Here is a 19,639-nt window from a genome sequence, read left to right on the forward strand (position 1 = left end):
TCTACTTGGAGTGCACCCTGACCCGCCAGATAGGCGCTCCTTCCAGCATCCTGGGAGGGGAAACCCGAAATGGTCAGGATGGCACCATGTCGGGTGTGGTGCTGCCAGCAAGGAAACGGGGGGTGCATGGTCACCTTCACCCAGAACCCTAGCTCTAGCCACGGGGACATCTGGCCCAGGTCTGGCTGATTTGCAGGGAGGAGCTCCGTGGCAGAGGGCCAGGCACCGTGGCTGCCTGGCTCCCAGGCCATTGTCTTGGTTTAGCGGGCGTTCCAAGTCGGGCTCCACATGCTTCAGAACAAAGGTCTGCATCAGTGACCGCTAATGGGAACCGTTTGATGTGACGTTTTCTTGGTGTTACCAGGTCAGAGTTTGTGAACTTGGTAAATAGAGGCCGCTGTTCAGCTCTCTCTGATTGCCTTGTGTGAGGTCAGAAGCCAGGGCTTTTCCCCAGGAGCGTGTTTCTGAAATTGCGGAGATGAGAAGAATCCCAGACCCTTTACCTCTGGGCCTTTTTGGTCAGTCTGGTCTGGTCTTGGACTTGGTGAAGACTCTTTAGACCCAGGCCAGCAGATTTTAAGTCTTGAGGCCCTCCTGTACATGCGTGATTTCAGGCGTCCAGAGATTGAGGCCCTAAAGTGCCTTCCTGGGAAGAGAGGTTTTCCAGGTAAGCAACTGGATGTAACCCAGTCTGCAAACAGTTGATCACCAGATGCTCAAGGAAGAAATGCAGGCCTAAACGTAACCCAGTCAGCAAAGACCAGCTGGGGCAGGGCTGCACACAAGTCCTGAAGGGGGCTGGGCGCTTCTGGAAATCAGATGTTGGCAGCTAGGACTCCTGGCTCAGAAGCGCAGTTGCTCAGTGTGCTGACTTGAAGCAGTGGAGCGAGTCCTGCGTGACCTAAAGTCGCAGCCGCAGCTTCTCAGCATAACTATATTAGTCCATATTTCCAGAGTCCACAAATTGTATCTTACTCTGGTTTTTCAGAGCTTAAAGAATGGTAAGTGAAACCAGCTAGTGTTTGAAGCTTTAAGGAGAGATTGTCACCTTTGCCAGCGGAAGGCACAAGAAGAATTTGGCATAAATTATTTCCTCTCCATCCCTTGGCCCACGAGAGCAGGCCTTGGGAAACCTCTTAGCCCGGGCGCCCCTCCCTGCTCACAGTGGCCCTGCTGTCCTTAGGGTTTGCACTACTCGCCCGTGCTCTGAGGCAGACAGGGATGGGTCCTGGGCGCACTCGCAGCCCTCCTGGACGTACGTGCGACACCTCTGTGGCTTCATCTTTTGCGTGACGAGTCATTTCTCAAGAATAGGCATTGCTCTCCCACCTCTGGGAAACCCCTCATCAGCCCCTCTAGGTGCCAAGCCATTTTTCTGTTCCCCTAGTGCCCACCCACTCCCTAGAACCGACTTCAGTCTTGCTTCTACTGATAGGGTAGTTCTCAAAGTCCCCAGTGACCACGTTGCCAAATCAGTGGTCCCTCCTCGGCCCTCTGGTGGCTGCTGTCCCCCCCCCACACACACCGACCTCGAAAGGTAGGAAGGCCGCCTCTGAGCCGCACTGCCTGGCTGGCCTCCTCCTGAGTGATGGGCTCACAGAGGGGCTGGAGCCGGCCCCTTCCTCCAGCCCAGCTCAGCAAACCGGGGCGCCTGCCGCCTCTCGCGGAGCCTCACCGTCCTCCTGGCCGCCCTGTTCTCGTGTTGCCCCGGCCCCCGACCCAACCCAGCAGGCTCTCTTCAAAGTACAGTATCTAAGTCACCAGCGCCCCCCACCTCTCGTTCGCCACCCCTCGCCGGGCTCCCCGCTTACCCCGGCCCCTCCAGCCCTTGGCCCCAGACGCCAGAGTGACTTCTTGACACCTTAAGTCACCGCAATTCTTACAACTGGCCAAGGCCTTCCAGCCCACGTGCCATGACCCCCGAGGCCCCTGTGACCTCAGCTGCCCCGCTCAGCCTTGCTGGCTGGAGTCTGGCCACACAGGCCAGTGCTACTCTCCAAGGGGCCCTGGCGGGTGTCGGAAGCATCAGAGCCCGGGTGCACACCCTGAGGCCCGAGTTTAACCACGACATCCCGGGCTCGCGCGGGGTGCCCAGCACCACCTCGCTGCATTCCCTAACCGGGAAGCCGCTGAGGAGGGAGCCTACCCGCGTCTCCCGGATGAGGCGGCGGGCGAGGCCAGAGTCGAGGGCAGCGTCCCTGCAGAGCCTGCGCTCCCCGCACGCGGGTGTCTTGTGTCTGGGAGGCCGGGGCTCTGGCAGCTCGGGGTAGGGCTCAGCCACCGCCCGGCCCGCAGCCCGTGCTAAGGGGTGACAGGCAGCCCTCCGGCGTTCCCTGGCTCCCGCCTGGGGCTTGAGGCTGCCCCAGGAGTGGCTCGTGTCCCTGCCTCGAGAGGGGCTGTCGCCAGCACCGAACAGTCCTGCGAGAGGTGTTTATGTCCTCGGCGCCTAGGCCCGGGGTTTGGTAGTGTTCATGTCGGAGGGCTGACTTCTCTCAGCCGAGGGGAACGTCTGCCCGGCTTCCAAGCTCCGTCTCCAAGGGCTGCGCGAAGCCGGTCAGTGCCCCTGGAGCCGGACGGGGAGGAAAAGCAGGGCTGCGGCCGCCAGGGAAGGCCTGCTTCCGTCCCACAGCCTGCTCCGAACTCTCCAGGAGCTCTTGGTCGGGCACACAGAAACCGTTTCCGTCACGGCCTCGTGGGCCCGCGAGGCCCCGCTCCACAGTCCCGGGCAAAGGCTGAGGCGTCGGTGGGGACAGCGACCGCGGACCACAGCGAGTGGCTCACCTGGCCCGGGGGAAGGAACGTGGGGCTCCAGGCCTGCAGCAGCTGTGGGGCCGAGGACAGGGCCGTGACCGGGGCCAGCAGCCGAGGCAACGGGGAGCCAGGCTCCCGGACACCGGGACCCCAGGGCCAACGGCTGGCTCTCCCGCTCCCCATCCCCCGACACACATACGGAGCTGCCAGGCACAGGGCAAGTGACGGGCAGTGCAGCCGAGGCAGGCGGGAAAGCGGGCCCTCTGGGGCTTTCCGGCTTCGATTTCTCTCCTGGAGGGCACAGGAGGCAGCCCAGGGAAGCGGAGGGTCACTTGTCCCACAGCCGGGGCGGGAGCAAGCAGCTGTCATGCTTGGACCCGCCTTGGAACAGAGGAGCCCGAGGAGCTCCTCCCCCAGGGCTGTGCTCACAGGCTCAGGCTAACCCGCCGGGCTTGGGGTGGACCCGACCAGCCCCTGAGCTGCCCGGCACCAGGGCCGAGTCCCGCCAGTGAGGGCTTTACTTGAAGACTCCGTGGCCATCATCTGAGCTCCACCTGCAACCCAGGCCAAGCACACAGTTCCCCGGCACCCAGCAGTGGAGGCCAGAAATCCGGCCATGTGCCCACTGGCCACGGGCAAGACCAGGTCTGCCTTGGATGCACAGCCTCCCGCACACCCTGCGGGAATGGGTTCAGGACAACCATAGCCCTAACCTCCTGTCCCTCCAGCAGTTTCTGTGACTTCCCTTGGTCCTGCAAGGAACAGCAGAGGTCACCACACAACAGAGGGCGTCAAAGCTGAGGCCCTCCACAGCCTGGGCCAGGAGTCTGGCCATGCCAGTCAGCCCTACCCCTGCTACCTGTCCTATAATCAGACTGTTGGAGTCTGTGCTCTGGAGGGGGCCTCTGCGATGGCACGCCACAGCGCAGGGGATGGGAGATAGGGAGCAGCAAGCCCCCACCCCCGTGTCCCCTCTTCCTCAGAGGAATAGTAGACATCTGTCCCGACTGCTAACGAACGATACCATTTTCACAGCTCTATGATGCAACTGTCCCATTGTACACGTAGTACAACTGAGACTCAGCTTAACCATCTCACCCAACGGTGACCAAGAGCAGGGCCTGGGTTCAATCTGACCTCTCTTATGTCTAGAGCCCTGTCGTTGAGCAAGGTAGATATAAGCAGGAATCAAACTCCTGCACAGCTACTGACCGCACACATCCCTTGCCTTCTCTGGGCCTCAGTGTCCCCACATGGTAAGATGAGAACACATAAAATCATCCTACCTCATAGGATTATTTTGAGAACTAAATTACTTCATCTCCACACCTTGCTCTTCCCCCTGAAACCGGAGTTCCCTTGCCCCATCTCCAGCAGCCCTCTCTCCCAGGTATCAGCTGTCCCAGATCTGGGAGTCATTCTTGACTCTGTCCTCACATTCACACCCATTCACCAGCATATCCCATTAGCTCTCCCCTCAAATACAGCCAGAATCCACCATTCTCCACCATCCCCACTGGTAGCACCTGGTCTCCTCGGGGGTTCCTGCCCTGCCCACCACAGCAACCACAGGGAACCGGTTGAGACCTAAGTCAGGTTACACCCCTCCCCTGCAATAAATCCCTCCATGGCTCACATGTCCCTCCAAAGAGGCATGGCCCACAAAGCCTTACTCGCTCCGCCCCCAATCTCTCTATCCTCATCCCTCCCTCCACCCCAGCCTCACAGGCCTCCTTACTCTTTCTTGAACATACCAACCACATGCCCACCTCAGGGCCTTTGCACTGGCTGTTCCCTCTGCATGAAACACTCTCCTTCTAACCATCCACACGGTTCCTTCCCTTAGCTCCTTTCCTGACCACTGATTTAAAACTGCAGCCTCATCCCACCCCACACTTCCAGGCCACACCCCCTGGCTCCACCGCTCTCTCTTCCCTAGTGCCTCATCCCTGTTTCAGCCCAGGGGCTGCCTCCCGACCGCACTGTGAACCCTTAGAGCTGGCTGTTTCCTTCCCCACATTTTGCTCTTGGTTCCCAGTGCCAGAAGAGACCCAGCACACAGTAGGTGCCACCTAAGTGTCAGGCATTACTATTACTAGTTACCGGCCTTCCTCACTCTTTGTGGGTAGGAGTGCTGAAGGAGAGGGTAGATCAGAACCTGCACCACTTGGGTATCTAGGACACTGGGCTGTGAGCCCATGAGTCATGAGGACTCAGTGAGATGATGCACGTGATCAGGTCTGGCACACAGTAGGTACTCAACAAATGGCCCTGATCCTTGAATGAGGATATTCCCATTATAGCCAGGTTCAAACCCGGACTCCACCAGCTGCTCTCTTGAGCCCCAGTCTGGGCAAAAGAGAGTCCCTCCTAGAGGTGACTTGACTAGTTTAGGTCAAGGGCACAGAGCAGGCCTGGTGCACAGGAGGAGCTTTATGAAAGCTCTGAGACTTGGCTATGGGTGGTGGTGCTTCCCCCCAGGCTGGCCAGGCCTGGCCAGCGAGGCTGCAGCCCAGCCAGGCCTGGCCTCCCCGCCCAGCCAGCAGCAGGGGGCAGGATTTCCCGGTGGTCCCAGCCAGGTCCTTCCTCTGCAGTTTGAAAAGAAACCAGCAGCAATTAACCCTCCGGAGCCAAACCGACCCAGGCCACTTCATTATCCTCCTCTCCCCTTAATTCTGTGCCTGACCTGGGCAGCCAGAGGTGGTCGGGGACGGGCCTCCCCACAAAGGGCAGGGGCCAAGTTGTCAGATCCGCAGGCCTTAGCCACCTGCCTACCCCTCTGAGCCTCAGTGTCCTCATCAGAAAGACGGGTTCTCTTAACCTCAAGGTTAAAGATGAGCATTCAGTGAGGAGTGGCACGCCAGGCGGGCAGAATAGGCCATCCTCCCCCTCCACGAGGCCTGCCCTGCTGGTAGGAAGCTCGCACCCGGAGTCACGCTGGCCTCACTTATCTGACCTAGGAAGGTTCACTCCAGACGGAGGTGACTTTGCAGCCCCGGTCCCTATCGCTTCCTGAGTTCTTCTTGGGAACAGGCCGTGCGGCCCTCCCGAGGAGGCAGCTCTCCGGGGAAGGGGTGTAATTAAAAAGGCCCAAACCTCCCCAGGAGTCCAAGGAGGTTTGGAAGGGACCGCAGAGACCAGCCTGAGCGGGGATGGGGCGTCCGGGCTGGTGGGGTCGCCTGGGGGCCCTGGTCCCGCCCCCACTCCAGTCAGGAGACTCCAGCTCCTCCCTCGGTCCGCCTCGCCAGCCCCGGAACACCTCTGGCCCTTTAAGAGCGCGCGGCCCCGCCCGCCCCCTCGGGCCGGATCCGAATTCCAGGGAGGCGGGGCGGAGACGGCGGGCGGGCGGGTGCGGAGGCCTCAGCCGCGGGACCGGATCGCTGTGGCTCGGGCGGCGCCTCCCTGCGGCGGCCCGGCCCCGCTCGGCCCCGCCGGGGCGATGCTCCCCGAGGCCGCAGGATGAGCGAGGTGAGCGCGGGGACCCCCAGCAACCCCTGCCTGGCGCGCACTCACGGGTACCTGGCAGCTGCGGCCTCCGTTCCCCGGGGCTGTGTGACCTTGGGCGGCCCCCGAACCCTCTCTGGGCCGAAGCCGAGAGGCCAGCGGGGGCTGTTAGAGGCCCTTCCGAGTCCCGGCTCCGCACGCACCCGGTCTGCGGTGCTGGGGAGGCTCCTCGGAGGAGGCGGGGCCTGGCTCCGGCACCCCCGGGGCTGCCCCTGGCTCTTGCGATCCGCAGCGCGGCTCAGGTCGGCCTGGCTCTGCCACGCACTGCTCTGCGACCTTGAGCGAGCCCTTGCCCTCTCTGCTCCTCAGTTTCCTCATCTGTAAAATGGAGATAAAATCACTAACACTCAGCCCTGGGCAGGGGCATTGCGGTTACTGTTACTGCTGTTATGTCGTTGTTATAATGACACAGTCCTTAGGGAAGGGGAGCTGACGGAGTACCCGGGACTTTCGCAGAGGAGGTGGGCCGAGTACCAGCCCTGAGTGATGGCCCTAACCATTCCTGCGGTTGGGACCCGGATTCCTGGACAGGTCCTGCCTGTCCACTGTGAGTCCACGCCTGTGGGCTGCATCTCTAAGGCTCTGCTTTCCACTTACCATGGGGGGCAATAAGGATGCATGTGTGCCTGCCAGGGAGGGAGGATTCAGCCAAGTCCCCCACCACCCCCCAGAGGGAAATAGCAAACATTTACAGATACTAAGTCATTCATACAAATTATCTCATTAGGTCCTGCCAGGAAGGTACTATTATTGTACCCATTTCACAGACGAGGAAACTGAGGTACAGTGAAGTTTCTCACAGCCAGTACACAAAACCAGGCATCTGGCCTGAGATGACTGGCGAGTTGCAGGTGGTCAGCGGCTTAGTCTGTACTGAGTGCTTCCTGGGTCCTCACAGCAGTCCTGTGTCCCTGCCCACCCACAGTGACTCGGCTGGCCCGAGCATGGCGGACCCCGTGGCGGGCATCGCGGGTTCGGCAGCCAAGAGCGTGCGGCCGTTCCGCTCGAGTGAGGCCTACGTGGAGGCCATGAAAGAGGACCTGGCCGAGTGGCTCAACGCCTTGTATGGCCTGGGTCTGCCCAGCGGTGGTGATGGCTTCCTGACGGGGCTGGCCACGGGCACCACCCTGTGCCAACATGCCAATGCTGTCACCAAGGCCGCCCGCGCTTTGGCCACTGCCCGTCCAGCCCGCGGGGTGGCCTTCCAGGCGCACAGTGTGGCGCCTGGCTCTTTCATGGCCCGCGACAACGTGGCCACGTTCATCGGCTGGTGCCGAACAGAGCTGGGCGTGCCTGAAGTGCTCATGTTTGAGACGGAGGACCTGGTGCTGCGAAAGAACGAGAAAAGCGTGGTGCTGTGCCTGCTGGAGGTGGCGCGGCGTGGGGCCCGCCTCGGCCTGCTCGCCCCTCGCCTTGTGCAGTTTGAACAGGAGATCGAGCGGGAGCTACGTGCTGCACCCCCGGCCCCCCATGCCCCCACGGCCGAGGAGGATGCCCCCGAAACTGCCACCCCAGAAGGGGCTCCCGCCCGCGGGCCCCGCATGACACCCAGCGACCTGCGCAACCTCGACGAGCTGGTGAGTCCGCCAATGAGGGCGCGCGCCCATGGCCCTGCCTTACGCCTGCACCGCGTGCCAGGGACGGGACAGCCTGTCCCATGGGGTGGTGCACATGTTGAGCATCAAGTGTACACCTGGCCCCAAGGAGATGGGCACCACCCAGAGAGGGAGAAGTGCTGGGGGAGGGCACATGGCCCCGCTGGGCCAGGGATAAAATCTGAACTGCACTGCATGATCTCCCCGCTTCCTTTAAGGGCTCCCCGTGTACCAGAGAAGTGCTGTATACTCCCTCATCCAGGGGGCCGCATGATTTGACCCCTTCTGTATGTACTCGAGGGCTAGACAGTTGCATCCACATCACAGAGCTTGAGGTTTGAGTGGGTGCCTGTGACCCTTGGCTCTGAGCAAGATGCCGGGCACACAGTAGGCTCTCGGTGAGTGCCGAGGGAAGCTCCCCAGGGCTCTACAGGCCCACGCACTCCCCCCCGCAGCCCTGCGCACATCACCGATCTGGGAAGCCAGGCCCAGACTGCTGCTAGGAGCCAGAAGTCCTCTTAGGAGGACGGGATCAGCTCTACTGTGAGCACAAGAGGTGCCAGACCGTACCCCCAGCTCCCTCCTCCTCTTCTCGGGACCTAGGTATCCCTGCCGCCCCCGCAGCCTGGCCAAGAGTTTCCTTCTTATCAGGAGGTTAGGACTATGATGTGCCTATCCCAGAGGGGGTAGCCGGTTGGCCATGGGCAGAGGCTGCCACCCCACCCCTGTCTTGGGCCAGGGTCACCCGAGGCTCCACCTGCTCATTTCCTCGGGCTCCACTGTGGGCTGGGAGGCGGGCAGGGCCGCCCACATAGCCAGCCTGGCAGCTCCTGGCCTTGGCGGGGGCATGTGGGTAGATGTGGGCGTGTGGCCTGTGTGTGTGTGTGTGTGTGTGTATACACCCACCCTACACGTCTGCGGCACCGATGTGGTGTGGGTCCCCTGCACTCGTGTCCCACGGCCTGCCTCCTCCCAGGACCTGGCCTCCCTGTGGGGCCTCAGCCTCTGTGAAGTAGGTGAAGGGGGAGTGAGGACGGCTTCCAGGACTGCCCCAGGCTCTGGGGCTGGAGGGATGCGCCTCACTGGGGTCCCAAGCCCCCACCTGACCACAGCGCCACCATCCTTTCCTGGTCAGCTCCCTGACCTCTGACAGCCAAAGGGGAAGGGGAGCTGGGGAAAGGTCAAGTGTAGAGCCCGCACCCAAGGCTGGGGCAACGCAATCCGTGCCCCGTTTCCCCGGAAGGACCTGCTTCCTCCTAAGCCTCGAGCTGCTGACATCAGGCCCCAGGAGGAGGGACTGGATCCCTGACCACCAGTCTCTCCTGTCTGACCTCAGGTGAGGGAGATCTTGGGCTACTGCACCTGCCCAGACCAGTTTCCCATGATCAAAGTCTCGGAGGGGAAGTACCGCGTGGGAGACTCCAGTCTCCTCATCTTTGTGCGGGTAAGAGCTCGGGGCGGCCCTGCAGGCCCACGGGGGGCTGCCGGGCCCATCCGACAGGCCGTGACCTGCCCACGCTGGGCTCCCACAGGTGCTGAGAAGCCACGTGATGGTGCGCGTGGGTGGCGGCTGGGACACTCTGGAGCACTATCTGGACAAGCATGACCCGTGCCGCTGCTCGTCCTCGGGTCAGTGCCCATGGCGGGGGCGGGGGGGGCTGGGCGGGCAGAGCACTCGTGTCTGTGGCACCACCCTTCACCTGCCACCTGTTCTCTCACCCCCCGCAGCCCACCGCCCGCCCCAGCCCAGGGCTCGCACCTTCTCCCCACAGAGGGTGTCGCCCACCCCCAGCCCTCGCGCTGGCAGCCCAGCCCCTGGGGGCGAGCGACGGAGCTCCCGGCCAGAAGTGACGCCCATTAGCCTACGCACCTCAAAGGAGGGAACAGAGACCCCCCTCAGGTGAGAGGCAGGACGGCCAAGGGGTGGTGGGGGGTGGTGAGGGGTCCCGAGGGTGGCGGGGGGGTGCGTCCGCCCTGGCCTGGATGACGAAGGAGCCTGTGCTCCAGAGTGACTCACACCCTGGGAAAAGTTCCCGTGGGTGGGGGCAGGCCTGGCTTCCTATCTCCATGGCAACCCAAGCAGCCGAACAACACAGCTGGGGCAGGCCCTGGGGGCTGGGTGGCGGCCAGTCCTACCCGCTTCCCCTGGCCTGCCTAGGAAGCCGGAGGCCTGGGGACGGGGAGCTCGGAGCCTGGCTTCTTCCGCTGCCTTGGGGTGGGGGGTGGCCCCGGCTGCCGGAAGCTGCTGCCGAGTCCCTCACTTCTCTCTGGAAGTCCCCAGGAGGACCGAAGCCCTTGACAGCCCCCACCCCCACCCACCCACCACCACCACAGGTGTCTTCCCCGCCCCCAACCACTTGGCTGCTTGTTCCTTCCTCTCCCGGCCCTTTCTGCATGTCAGTCCTGTCTCTGGATGCCCCATCTCTCTCTCTCTCTCTCTCTCGTTCCCCTGCCCCAGGGCCCGGGACCAGCTGCCCCCCCACCCCCGCTCCCGCCGCTACTCCGGGGACAGCGACTCCTCAGCATCCTCAGCCCAGAGCGGCCCCCTTGGTGTCCGCGGTGAAGACTCAGGCACCGGCCCCCGCAGGGAGCGGCCCAGCCAGCGGCTGACCACAGGCACCCCGGCCTCCCCGAGACGGCCCCCCGCCCCGCGCAGCCAGTCCAGAGACCGACTGGATCGGGGGCGGCCCCGTGGGGCCCCCGGAGGCAGGGCAGCCCAGCTGTCGGCCCCCAGCCCCGCCCGGCGGGCCCGGAGCCAGAGCCGCGACGAGCAGGCCACGCTGCTGGTGCGCAGGGACCGAGACGGGCAGCACTCGTGGGTGCCCCGGGGCAGGGCCAGCAGGGGCTCGGGCAGGAGCAGCCCCCAGACTGCCCGGGCTCGCAGCCCTGCGGCGCCCCGGCCTCTCCAGGTCTCCAGCCCCACCCCAGAGGCGGGCGCCACACCGGCCAGTGCCTTCCGCACCCCGCTACAGCTTGACCCGAAGCAGGAGCAGCAGCTGTTCCGGCGCTTGGAAGAGGAGTTCCTGGCCAATGCCCGAGCCCTTGAGGCCGCTGCTGGCGGGAGCCCCGCAGGACCAGCCTCTGACCCAGCTCGGGCCCCAGACCCCTCAGCTCCTGACTCGGCCTACTGTTCCTCCAGCAGCTCCTCTTCATCCCTCAGCGTCCTGGGTGGCAAGTGTGGCCAACCTGGGGACTCTGGCCGGATGGCCAATGGGCTGCCCGGGCCCCGAGGCCCAGTCCTGTCCAGCTCTTCTGATGAAGGCAGCCCCTGCCCTGGTGTGGGGGGCCCACCAGACGCACCTGGAAGCCCCCCGGCTGGCCTGGAGCTCCCAAGGACCTGGGCACGGGGCCGGATGGACACACAGCCAGACCGAAAACCCTCACGCATCCCCACGCCTCGGGGCCCTCGACGTCCATCTGGATCCACAGAGCCTGGGTCCTGGCATGCCCTGCACTCTGTGAGCCCAAGGGCAGAGCCGGATTCCTGGATGTGATGAAACAGCCCAGTTGCCCCCTCCCCACCCCAGGCCCCACCCCAGGCCCACATTCCTTCTCTTCCTTTTCCTTCGTGGCCTTAACCCCTCTGCATCAGGGAGCCCCCCCACCCCTGTCTCTCGGGTACCAGACCTCATGGGACCAGACCCCTTGGGACCACATGGCACAATGGGACCTCTGTCGTACATTCCGGTTGGGGGATGAGCGTTGCTATTTAATTACTAATATTATTGAATGCCTTAGAGGAGGCCAGTGAGGACCCCTCCTGAGGTCCTGTGGCCCTGCAGAGCCTGACAGTAAAGTATTGTTCCAGCCACTTGTGTCTGCTTCTTGGGATCAGCCTTGGGGCCATCACACCTTTTGGGGAACGCTTATTACATGTTGGGATTCAGGCATTAGGTGCCAGGGAGCAATGCCTGGCAGCTCTGACCTCGAAGCTTGAGACCCTGCGGCCCATCCGAGAAATGGGAGGTGCGCTTGCATTGTTTTCCCCTTTATTACCTCCCGAGAGGTGTGACTTAAGAGTTTGTCCAGTGAAGCCGCAGGAGCAACCTGAGAGCTTCCAATCAGAATAACCAAGTCCAATGGGATTGTAACCCAATGAGGAGGCCCCAGAAAGGACTGCTTGAGCCCAATGTAGCCTGGGGCCTGGCTAGGTCCAATGAGGCTCAAAGAGAGTCCTGTCGCCCAGGAGACTGACTGGGAGGTTTCCTCATCCAATCAGGGAGGAGACTTTGTCCTGTCCAATCCGAGAGAAGTTGGGCAATTTCGTCCAATCCAGGTACCCGGTTGTTCCAATCAAACCACCCTCCCCCCACCATCGGCGTCGTCGTCCAGTTCAGTCACATGAGGCTGCAGCGCGCCGGGTGCAGCGCCCCCTGCAGGCGCAGGGCCGGGTGCGCAGGGCGCGCGCGCACCAAAGCGCAACGCAGCAGCTCGCGGAAAAGACGCAGCACGTGCCAATTGTACTTGGCGGAGCACTCGAGGTAGCCGCAGCGCCAGCCCCTGCGCACCAGGGCGGCCAGAGCGCGCCGAGGCCCGAAGCGCAGCCGCTGCCGGTCCCGCTTGTTGCCTACCACGAGGATGGGAGCCTCGGGTGCGCCCGCCGGCCTGTGGGCCAAATGAGGACGCGGGCTGCCGTGCCGGACACCCCACGGCCCGAGACCCCTCCCCCCCAGTGGGTATATACACTCCTGTGGCCAAAGACCCCCCCCCCAAGGAAATACCAGACCCGAGGGGCCCAAAGACCCCATAGCTGGCAGGCCCGAGACCCGGCCAGGACTGGGGAAGAACCCACCCACTGCCCTTGGGCAAAGGCCCAGCCAGTCTGGCAAAAGCTCCCCTCCTCTGCCCACACACACCTGTGGCCGCGTCCCCACCTGGTCTCCGAGATGCGCTGCCGAAGCGCCTTCACGTAGTCGAAACTGTCCGGGCTGCAGATGTCATAGACGAGCACGAAGGCGTCCGTGTCCTGCAAGCTCCAGTCCTTGGGGTCTGGCCACTCCTGGGGCGGGAGGCCAGAGTTTGCCAGAAGACCCTTTCTCACTCTCTGACTGCCAAACCCTCTGAAGGGTCTTGACGCTAAACCCACAGTTCATCCTCAGGCCCCGGCCGGCCCCACCCCTTGTGCGCCATCTCCCCCCACCAAGCTCCCTAGGCCCTTACGGTCTTCACGGTGGCTAGGGTAAAAATTTCTAACCCGGGCCTGAAGCCCGTCAGCTACCAGCCCTCCTCACTCTCGGCCTCCTCTCGGCCCACCCCCTAGCTTCCTCCTTCCAGCTTTCCAAAGCTCGGCTCGGGGCCCCTTGAGCCCTCCCTCCCTATTTACTACAGCTGCCTCTAAGCCCTGGGCTCCCTATTCCCCAGGCCCTCGGAGACCATGGATTATGGACAGCTGTACACATTCGGGCCTCCCCCGCTAAGCACATGCTGTTCCTTCCACCTGGCAGGCTTCTGCCACTTCTTTTAATCAAAACTTCACTCATCCTTCCAGGGTCAGCCCCAACGTTACCCCTTCCAGGAAGCCCTGCTTAATTCTGCATGCTCTTTCCTCTTCACCTCTCGGAGGCATCCAGCTCCAAGAATTCAAAGTCTGTCCTGGACTTCGCACAAATTGCTAAACGAGTCACAGGAATAAGGGAGCAGAGAATGACCGCCCTAGAAAGTACACCTGTGTCTGGCCCCATCCTCCCCCCACTGAGGCTCTGCCTAAGGCCCCAAACATACAGTGCTCACCCTCAGGGAGACACAACCATGCTTGCCGTGCACTGATCCAGAGCCACCAGCGGAGGCAGGCAAATATACAGGCACTTTAGGCGAGTGAGAAAAAGCCGCTTTTCAAAATCGCAGGGCCTCGGGCCTGATCTTGGGCAGCTCCAGGCCGTCAAGAAGGAGAGAGACACACACAAACCCCCCAGGACACGTTCATCCTTCAATCCATGAACACAGTTGGGCACCCCGGGGCTGTCCAGGCAGACACGCACGTGTGCACCGAGCACCCGTCACACATACACACACGCTGTTACACGCCCCTGCCCGCCCCTCGAGCCGCTACCTCTGGACCCCCGGGGTTCTGACCCGGACGAGCGCCGTCGCCGTCGCGGATGCTCAGGTCGTAGACCGCGCCGTCGAGCAGCACCGCGGGCCGGTAGAGGCGTGGCCCGTCCGTGGGCCGGTGGCGTTCGGGATAGTCACCGAACAGGAACTGGCGGATGATGGCCGTCTTGCCCACGCCCGGGGCGCCCAGCACGGCCACCCGCAGGCTGCCCCCCATGGCCCGCGCGCCCTGCCGCGCCCAGCGCTGGAAAGCCTCATGGGCCAGCGGCGCGCCGTGAGCCCCGCGTGCCCTGCCCGGTGCGCTCTGGCCCCGCGCTCCTCATCGCCGCCCGGAGCACCCTGGGCCGGGAGAGGCCGGGCCAGAGGACTGAGCGGGCGGTGGTCGGAGGGCAGACAGACAGCCGAGCAGGCCGACGGAGGACGCGCGAGCAGCTCCGGCAGGTGCCGAAGCTCGGGAGAGAACAGACCCCGCGCGCCGAGCAGACACCGCCTCCGCCCCGCAGCGCGGCTGGAGGCGCCGCCGGCAGCGCGAGCACCGAGGTCCGACCTTCTGGCCGCGCGGGTCCCGCAGCGGATCGGGGCGCGGGGGCGGCGCTGCCCCTCGGTGCTTCCGTCCCCCCGTCCTTCTGTCGCTCCGGCGCCCTGAGTCGCCGCCCCAGCCAGCGGCGCGAGCGAGCGAGCGAGCGAGCGGAGCTTCCCGGAGGCGGCGATGAGGTAACCGCCGGCCCGCCCCTCCCCACCTCCCCCCTACCCGCCCGGGACGCTCCTCCCGGGAAGGGTCGCGGGAAGGTGACTGGGGCGCAGGGAGCCGGGGGAGGGATCCAGCCCCCTCCGTGTCCCGCGCTCCTCTCACCCGCTCCAAAATAGAAGTCCCTTCCCGCCCACGTCCGCGTCCGCTCCTCCAAACACCTTTCCGGCAAGCTGGCTCCAGACAATCCCAGCCCGCTGGAGCCAGGCCGCCCGGGTCGGATCTACAGCCCCAGCTGTGTGACCTTGGGCGAGTCTCCGCGCTGCGCCGGCTCTCTGCTCCGCAGCCATCAGACGCAGGCACCTTGCTTGAGATCCTACTACGTGCTGGGCCCTTTACTAAGCTGTTGCCTAGTGATCACTCAATCTACAGCCTTATCCTGGTTATCTCCGTTTGAGAGAGGAAAACAGGCCCGGGAGGGGGCTCTCCAAGGTTGGGGGGCAGTGGGCGGCCCCTGACGCACAGCCTGTGGTCTCCTCTGAGGAGCCCTCCCACTTTGGTCCTGCACACAGAGGTGAATGTCCAGCATGAAACAATATATCAGGTGGCCGTCATACAGGTGGGGCTGGACAGAGTGTGCTGAGCCTGGTACACACCGGGTCACAGAAGCTCAGCCCCGAAGCCCTGTCCCAACAAGGCTGAAAGATCCAGAAATTGGTCAGCATCACCTCTGTCACTGCTAAGGCCAAGTTTTCTCCACCTGTAGCCTGTAGCTTCCCTCGAAGCCCAAATTCCCCCTTCCCTGGAGCTAGTGAGAAGCTCCTTCACCATTACAGCTTGGAAAGTCTGGGTTTGTCCAGCCCCCATCCTCTGATTCTGCTTGCCTCCTCCCTGCAGAGGGGGGCTCTCCCGTTTCTCTGACCAGATGCACAGGTACAGACAGCTCTATGTTTCTGCACTGACCAAGGTTTTCACTTGGGTGTCTCTTCAACAAGCATTCCCAGTCTTAAAGCTCACCGGAGAGGCAGGGAGGGAAAGAGAGGGAAAAATCCTACCTTAGGAGAGTAGGTTCTAGAACACATGGGATCCAGGAATTGTAGGAGTGTAGAGTGGGCAGTGGAGGAGAGAGGGGAGCTTAACCCTGAAGTGAGGAGAGGGTGCATCCTCCAGGGAAGCAGGTGATGGCAACAGAAGGTTGTGTACTGGTTGTGTTTTCATCTTCCCATACTGGGTCTGCTTTCACTCTTCTCCTCAGCCACTAGGGAGCTCAGAGCCAGACTTGTGGCTACCTCTGGCAGGTGTTCCAGGTCTTCAAGCCCAGTGAGTGGGGGACTACTGGCTTCATCTTCCTTTCCTGCCATGATTCTTTCCCTTCACCCAACTTCCCTACTCTATAACATTTCAGACTTATGGGTTTTGTGAGCTGCCTCAATTCCTTTGGCGAACAAGGCTGAGCATAAATAAACTAAGCTCCCCTTCCATTTTGGCATTCAGGAGGGTGCGGGGCTGACATCAGGACAGTCTTCCTTAAGGCCCTGGGTGGGACCCGCATCTCTGACTGGAGCACCCTCTCTTCTCGCTCCTTGGGAACAAGACCACCCTTGGGAGCTAGTTCTGCATGTCCTTCCTCCGGAAAACCTTCCTTGCTTCACTTTCTGACAGAGTGCCTTACTGGGCAAGGCTTCTTCAGAACCAGCAAACAGAGCTGTGTGTGGGTGGGTGGGGGGCATCTCTGGGTCCCAGTGTGCTTTCTCAGTGCATGGTTTGCATGGTTTGGGAATGATGGAGGACACTGGACGGGGAATGTCCTAAAGCTCCTAAAAAGCCCTGCAGACCGCACAAGGGTGACCCATTCCCTAGGAAACTCGTGCGCCAGCACCCCTAGCAGCAGTCCCCGTTTAGCAAGGGCCTGTGAGGTCCCACGCCCTGACCCATAGCTGCATGCTCACTGAGGCCCAAGGGTGCAAAGGTTTTCCTGAGATTTCCCAGCAGGAGAGTGGTGGGGCGGGCACTGGAACCCGGACATTGAGCCATCAGGTCTGACTATCTGAGCAGCCCAGGGACCAGAGGGCCTTCAGGAAAAGATCAGTTGAAGCCTGTGACCCCGTGGGAAGGGACTTTGAGGAAGCCCCTTTCATTCGTGGCGACTGAGCCGAGCAGTGATGGGAGTGGGCCGCCCAGGTGCCAGGCTTCCCAAAGACTAGCAAGCCAGAGAACTTGGGCTGGGATGTGAATTTCTAAGTTTCCCTTGGCGGTCCCCTCACTCCTTCCCCAAGGAGAGGCAGCCGGAGTGCTGTCTGTTGCACCACGGCTCCCAGGCTCCTCACATGCTTCCCATTCGGTGCTCCAGAGAGCACTCATCAAGCATCCATACATCTGTTCCTGTGGAGCATAGGACCTGGTGCTGGGCCCATGGTGGCCAGGCTGGTTCCTGCCTGCCCTCTGTGGCTTGTGAAGGAGCCAGGCATGCAGCCAGGCACAGACAGATGGAAAGGCCTGGGGTCTCTGGGGCTGAGGTGACCCAGGGGAGGCACCAGCCTACTGAGGTTGGGGGCTTAGGAAAGGCCTAATGCCACACCTAAGCTGAGCCCTGAAGGGTTAAGCCACAGAAAGTGGGGTGGGCTGGGAGGCTGTTGGGAGGCCCTGGGCAGGGGCAGGGCAGGCACCGGGTGGAGAATCCTGAGCCCACAGCCTCCTGATGCCAGCCTGCTGAGCACCGCCCTTCCCTGCCACCTGTGCCCACACAGCTTCTCCCCAGCTGGCCTGATTCCAGCCCTTTCCTGGGGTCGAGCACCCTGGACTGCATCCAGCTCCCAGGAGCATTTGCTCTGGGCCCCATCCTGACCTTGCATCATGGTCTGTCCTGACCTTTATCACTTGTCCACAAGTCCACTTGTCCCAACAGTGACTCACCCCCTGAGCCCTGGATGGGGGGTACCCCTCTCTCAGATGCTTGGCATATAGTGTGGGTCCTTGGTCATCCTTATAATGCCACCCACTGAGTGTAGTGGGCAGCCTTTTGAAGGCCCTCAGGACACGAGGAGGCAGCACAGAGTGGGGCTGAGTTTGAGGTCTCCTCCCAGGAGTGTGTAATCTGTGCAAATTACTTAAACTCCCTAAGCCTGTTTCCCTCTCCATAATGGGATAACAATGGTCTTGACTTCACACAGTTGTGGGAGGAGATGAGATAAAACGGAGAAAAAAACAAGATAATTTAGTAAGGTGGGAGGGGTAAAAGACTTGTACATATAAAACAATTTCATTTTTATATGCAAATAGCTACTAGTTACAAAACAACGGAGGGACATGTGTGTCTACATGGGTAAGTGTGCACACAAATATTTCCCAGCTCTGTCTGCTGAGAGGTCCTAGAAGTGCTAGCCCAGGAGCCACAAACACACCCAGCACTTAGATCTTGGTTTCTAAGGCCACTCGCCAATGAAAGGCACCATGCTCCTTGGAGAAATGGCTGATGCTAGGGTTGGGGCAGGACAAATACAAGATGAGCCTGGAGCATCTTGTAATGCCAGAAAGCAAGGGAAGCCGCAAAGTAACGGAAGGATGGGCCACATCAAAGGGACGCAGAGGCTACCCGAAAGAGCTCCCAATGGCCAAATTGGAACAATGTATGCAACAAAATAAATAATGCACTTTTGGATTAAATCCAAATTGGAAAATAAATATCCATTAGTCCAGACTGATATAAATGACTGAATTAATAAATAAATATGGGAGAAGAAACCAATTCTTTCCTACAGAAGGATTTCAAGTCATTCTGTAGCTACTCCCTGCCCCCACAATCCTTCCCAAGTGTAGGCTGCACTTAGTGACTTGCTTCTAAAGAACAGACTAGGGGAAGGGGAAGAGAGTAACTCCACAGTGGAGAAAGCTGGAAACACGACCTTGGCCAAGTGATCAGGCTAACGTGACAGTGATAGACCGATGTTGTGTGCCCCTGATCTGATGTAACAAAGAAGGGCAACTCTCTGGTCTTAAACCCACAACCCCGTCTAACCACGAGAAAAACATCAGACAGACCGAAATTGAGGGCTAGTCTACAACATACCCCACCAGTACTCCTTGAAATTGTCAAGGTCAGGAAAAAACAAAGTCTGAGAAACTGTCACAGATTAGAGGAGCCTGAGGAGACATGACAACCACATGGAATGTGGGATCTGGGAACAGAATGAGGACATGAGTGGGTAAACTAGTCAAATCTGAATAAAGTCTGGAGTTTAGTTTACAAATTATATATTACATAACTTATTTTATAAATATATATTATTCTTTTTTTAAAAAAAGATTTTGACAGAGAGTATGAGCAGTGGGAGCAGCAGGTAGAAGGAGAAGCAGGCTCCCCACTGAGCAGGGAGCCTGATGCGGGACTCCATCCTGTGACTCTGGGATCATGACCTGAGCCGAAGGCAGTCGCTTAACCAACTGAACCATCCACGCACCCAAGGACAAACTAGTTTTAAAGTTCAACTGGGACAAAGAGGGTGAATAAGAGGGCACTATAAATATAGAAATATAAAGGTACAATACTTTTTTTAAAAAATGCAGTGGCCAATGAATAGACAAAATTCTCTGCGGCAGAACAGGGTCCACAAAAGCACTCATATACATATGGAAATGTAATACATGTTACAAATGACATTTCAGCTCTGTGGGGAAAAGATGAATTACTCAGTGAATGGTGTGGAGACAACTGGGTAACCATCTGGGAAAAGAGAAAGTTGGATCCCTACCTTGTCCCTAACATAAAGCCCAGATGGAACAGGATTGAAATGCACAAATGAAGATCAGACAAGCACCAGATCAGGCAAGTATAAAAGAGATTAAAGAAAGATAGCATACAAAAACAATTTCGGCATGGTAAAGTAAAAGACTGTAACAAAATGGGGAGAAATAATGACAGATCAATAAGAAGAGGACCAATAATTATACAAATGGGCAAAAAATATGAAATATGAATATGAAGCAGCTCACAGAATGGACATGCAGGGGCACCTGGATGGCTCAGTCAGTTAAGCATCTGACTCTTGATCTC

The 19,639-nt window shown here is 60.4% G+C and overlaps 2 protein-coding genes across 6 annotated transcripts; one reads left to right on the forward strand and one right to left on the reverse strand.

Annotated features, from left to right (window-relative positions):
* The first annotated feature begins 6,058 nt into the window (after positions 1 to 6,058).
* Positions 6,059 to 11,661, forward strand: GAS2L1 (growth arrest specific 2 like 1). Of its 4 annotated transcripts, none has more exons than XM_045887380.3 (6): positions 6,059 to 6,219; positions 7,181 to 7,832; positions 9,187 to 9,294; positions 9,383 to 9,479; positions 9,579 to 9,750; positions 10,309 to 11,661. In XM_045887380.3, the coding sequence occupies exons 2-6, from the start codon at positions 7,200 to 7,202 to the stop codon at positions 11,342 to 11,344; spliced, it is 2,046 nt and encodes a 681-aa protein (XP_045743336.1). In that variant the 5' UTR covers positions 6,059 to 6,219; positions 7,181 to 7,199; the 3' UTR covers positions 11,345 to 11,661. The 4 variants fall into 4 exon arrangements, with proteins under 4 accessions (XP_045743336.1, XP_064434682.1, XP_045743334.1 ...); XM_045887379.3 differs by having other exon boundaries at positions 6,063 to 6,219; positions 6,983 to 7,832; XM_045887378.3 differs by having other exon boundaries at positions 6,061 to 7,832.
* Positions 11,662 to 11,822: 161 nt separating this feature from the next.
* On the reverse strand, positions 11,823 to 15,112 carry RASL10A (RAS like family 10 member A). 2 transcript variants are annotated; one of them, XM_045886435.3, is made up of 4 exons: positions 13,900 to 15,112; positions 13,357 to 13,461; positions 12,725 to 12,849; positions 11,823 to 12,455 (listed from the first exon to the last, which is right to left on the reverse strand). In XM_045886435.3, exons 1-4 carry the CDS (start codon positions 14,116 to 14,118, stop codon positions 12,188 to 12,190), a joined length of 717 nt encoding a protein of 238 aa, XP_045742391.1. In that variant the 5' UTR covers positions 14,119 to 15,112; the 3' UTR covers positions 11,823 to 12,187. The 2 variants fall into 2 exon arrangements, with proteins under 2 accessions (XP_045742391.1, XP_045742392.1); XM_045886436.3 differs by lacking the exon at positions 13,357 to 13,461 and having other exon boundaries at positions 13,900 to 15,094.
* Between the last annotated feature and the right edge of the window lie 4,527 nt (positions 15,113 to 19,639).

This window comes from Mirounga angustirostris, unplaced genomic scaffold (assembly GCF_029215605.1).
Source record: "Mirounga angustirostris isolate CCGP_5_RB_7025 unplaced genomic scaffold, mMirAng1.0.hap1 SCAF_14, whole genome shotgun sequence".
In the NCBI taxonomy this organism is placed as follows: Eukaryota; Metazoa; Chordata; class Mammalia; order Carnivora; family Phocidae; genus Mirounga; species Mirounga angustirostris.

Bases quoted from the DNA above. Each gene is read 5' to 3' on its own strand.
- GAS2L1 (XM_045887378.3), top strand. From the start codon at position 7,089: ATGACTGGCGAGTTGCAGGTGGTCAGCGGCTTAGTCTGTACTGAGTGC. The intron at 9,295-9,382 runs GTAAGAGCTCGG...GGGCTCCCACAG, and splicing joins GTCTCCTCATCTTTGTGCGG to GTGCTGAGAAGCCACGTGAT. The intron at 9,751-10,308 runs GTGAGAGGCAGG...CCCCTGCCCCAG, and splicing joins GGAACAGAGACCCCCCTCAG to GGCCCGGGACCAGCTGCCCC.
- RASL10A (XM_045886435.3), bottom strand. From the start codon at position 14,118: ATGGGGGGCAGCCTGCGGGTGGCCGTGCTGGGCGCCCCGGGCGTGGGC. The intron at 12,850-13,356 runs GTAACGTTGGGG...CTCCCGCCCCAG, and splicing joins AGCAGGGCTTCCTGGAAGGG to GAGTGGCCAGACCCCAAGGA. The intron at 12,456-12,724 runs GTGGGGACGCGG...TTTGGCCCACAG, and splicing joins CAGCGCATCTCGGAGACCAG to GCCGGCGGGCGCACCCGAGG.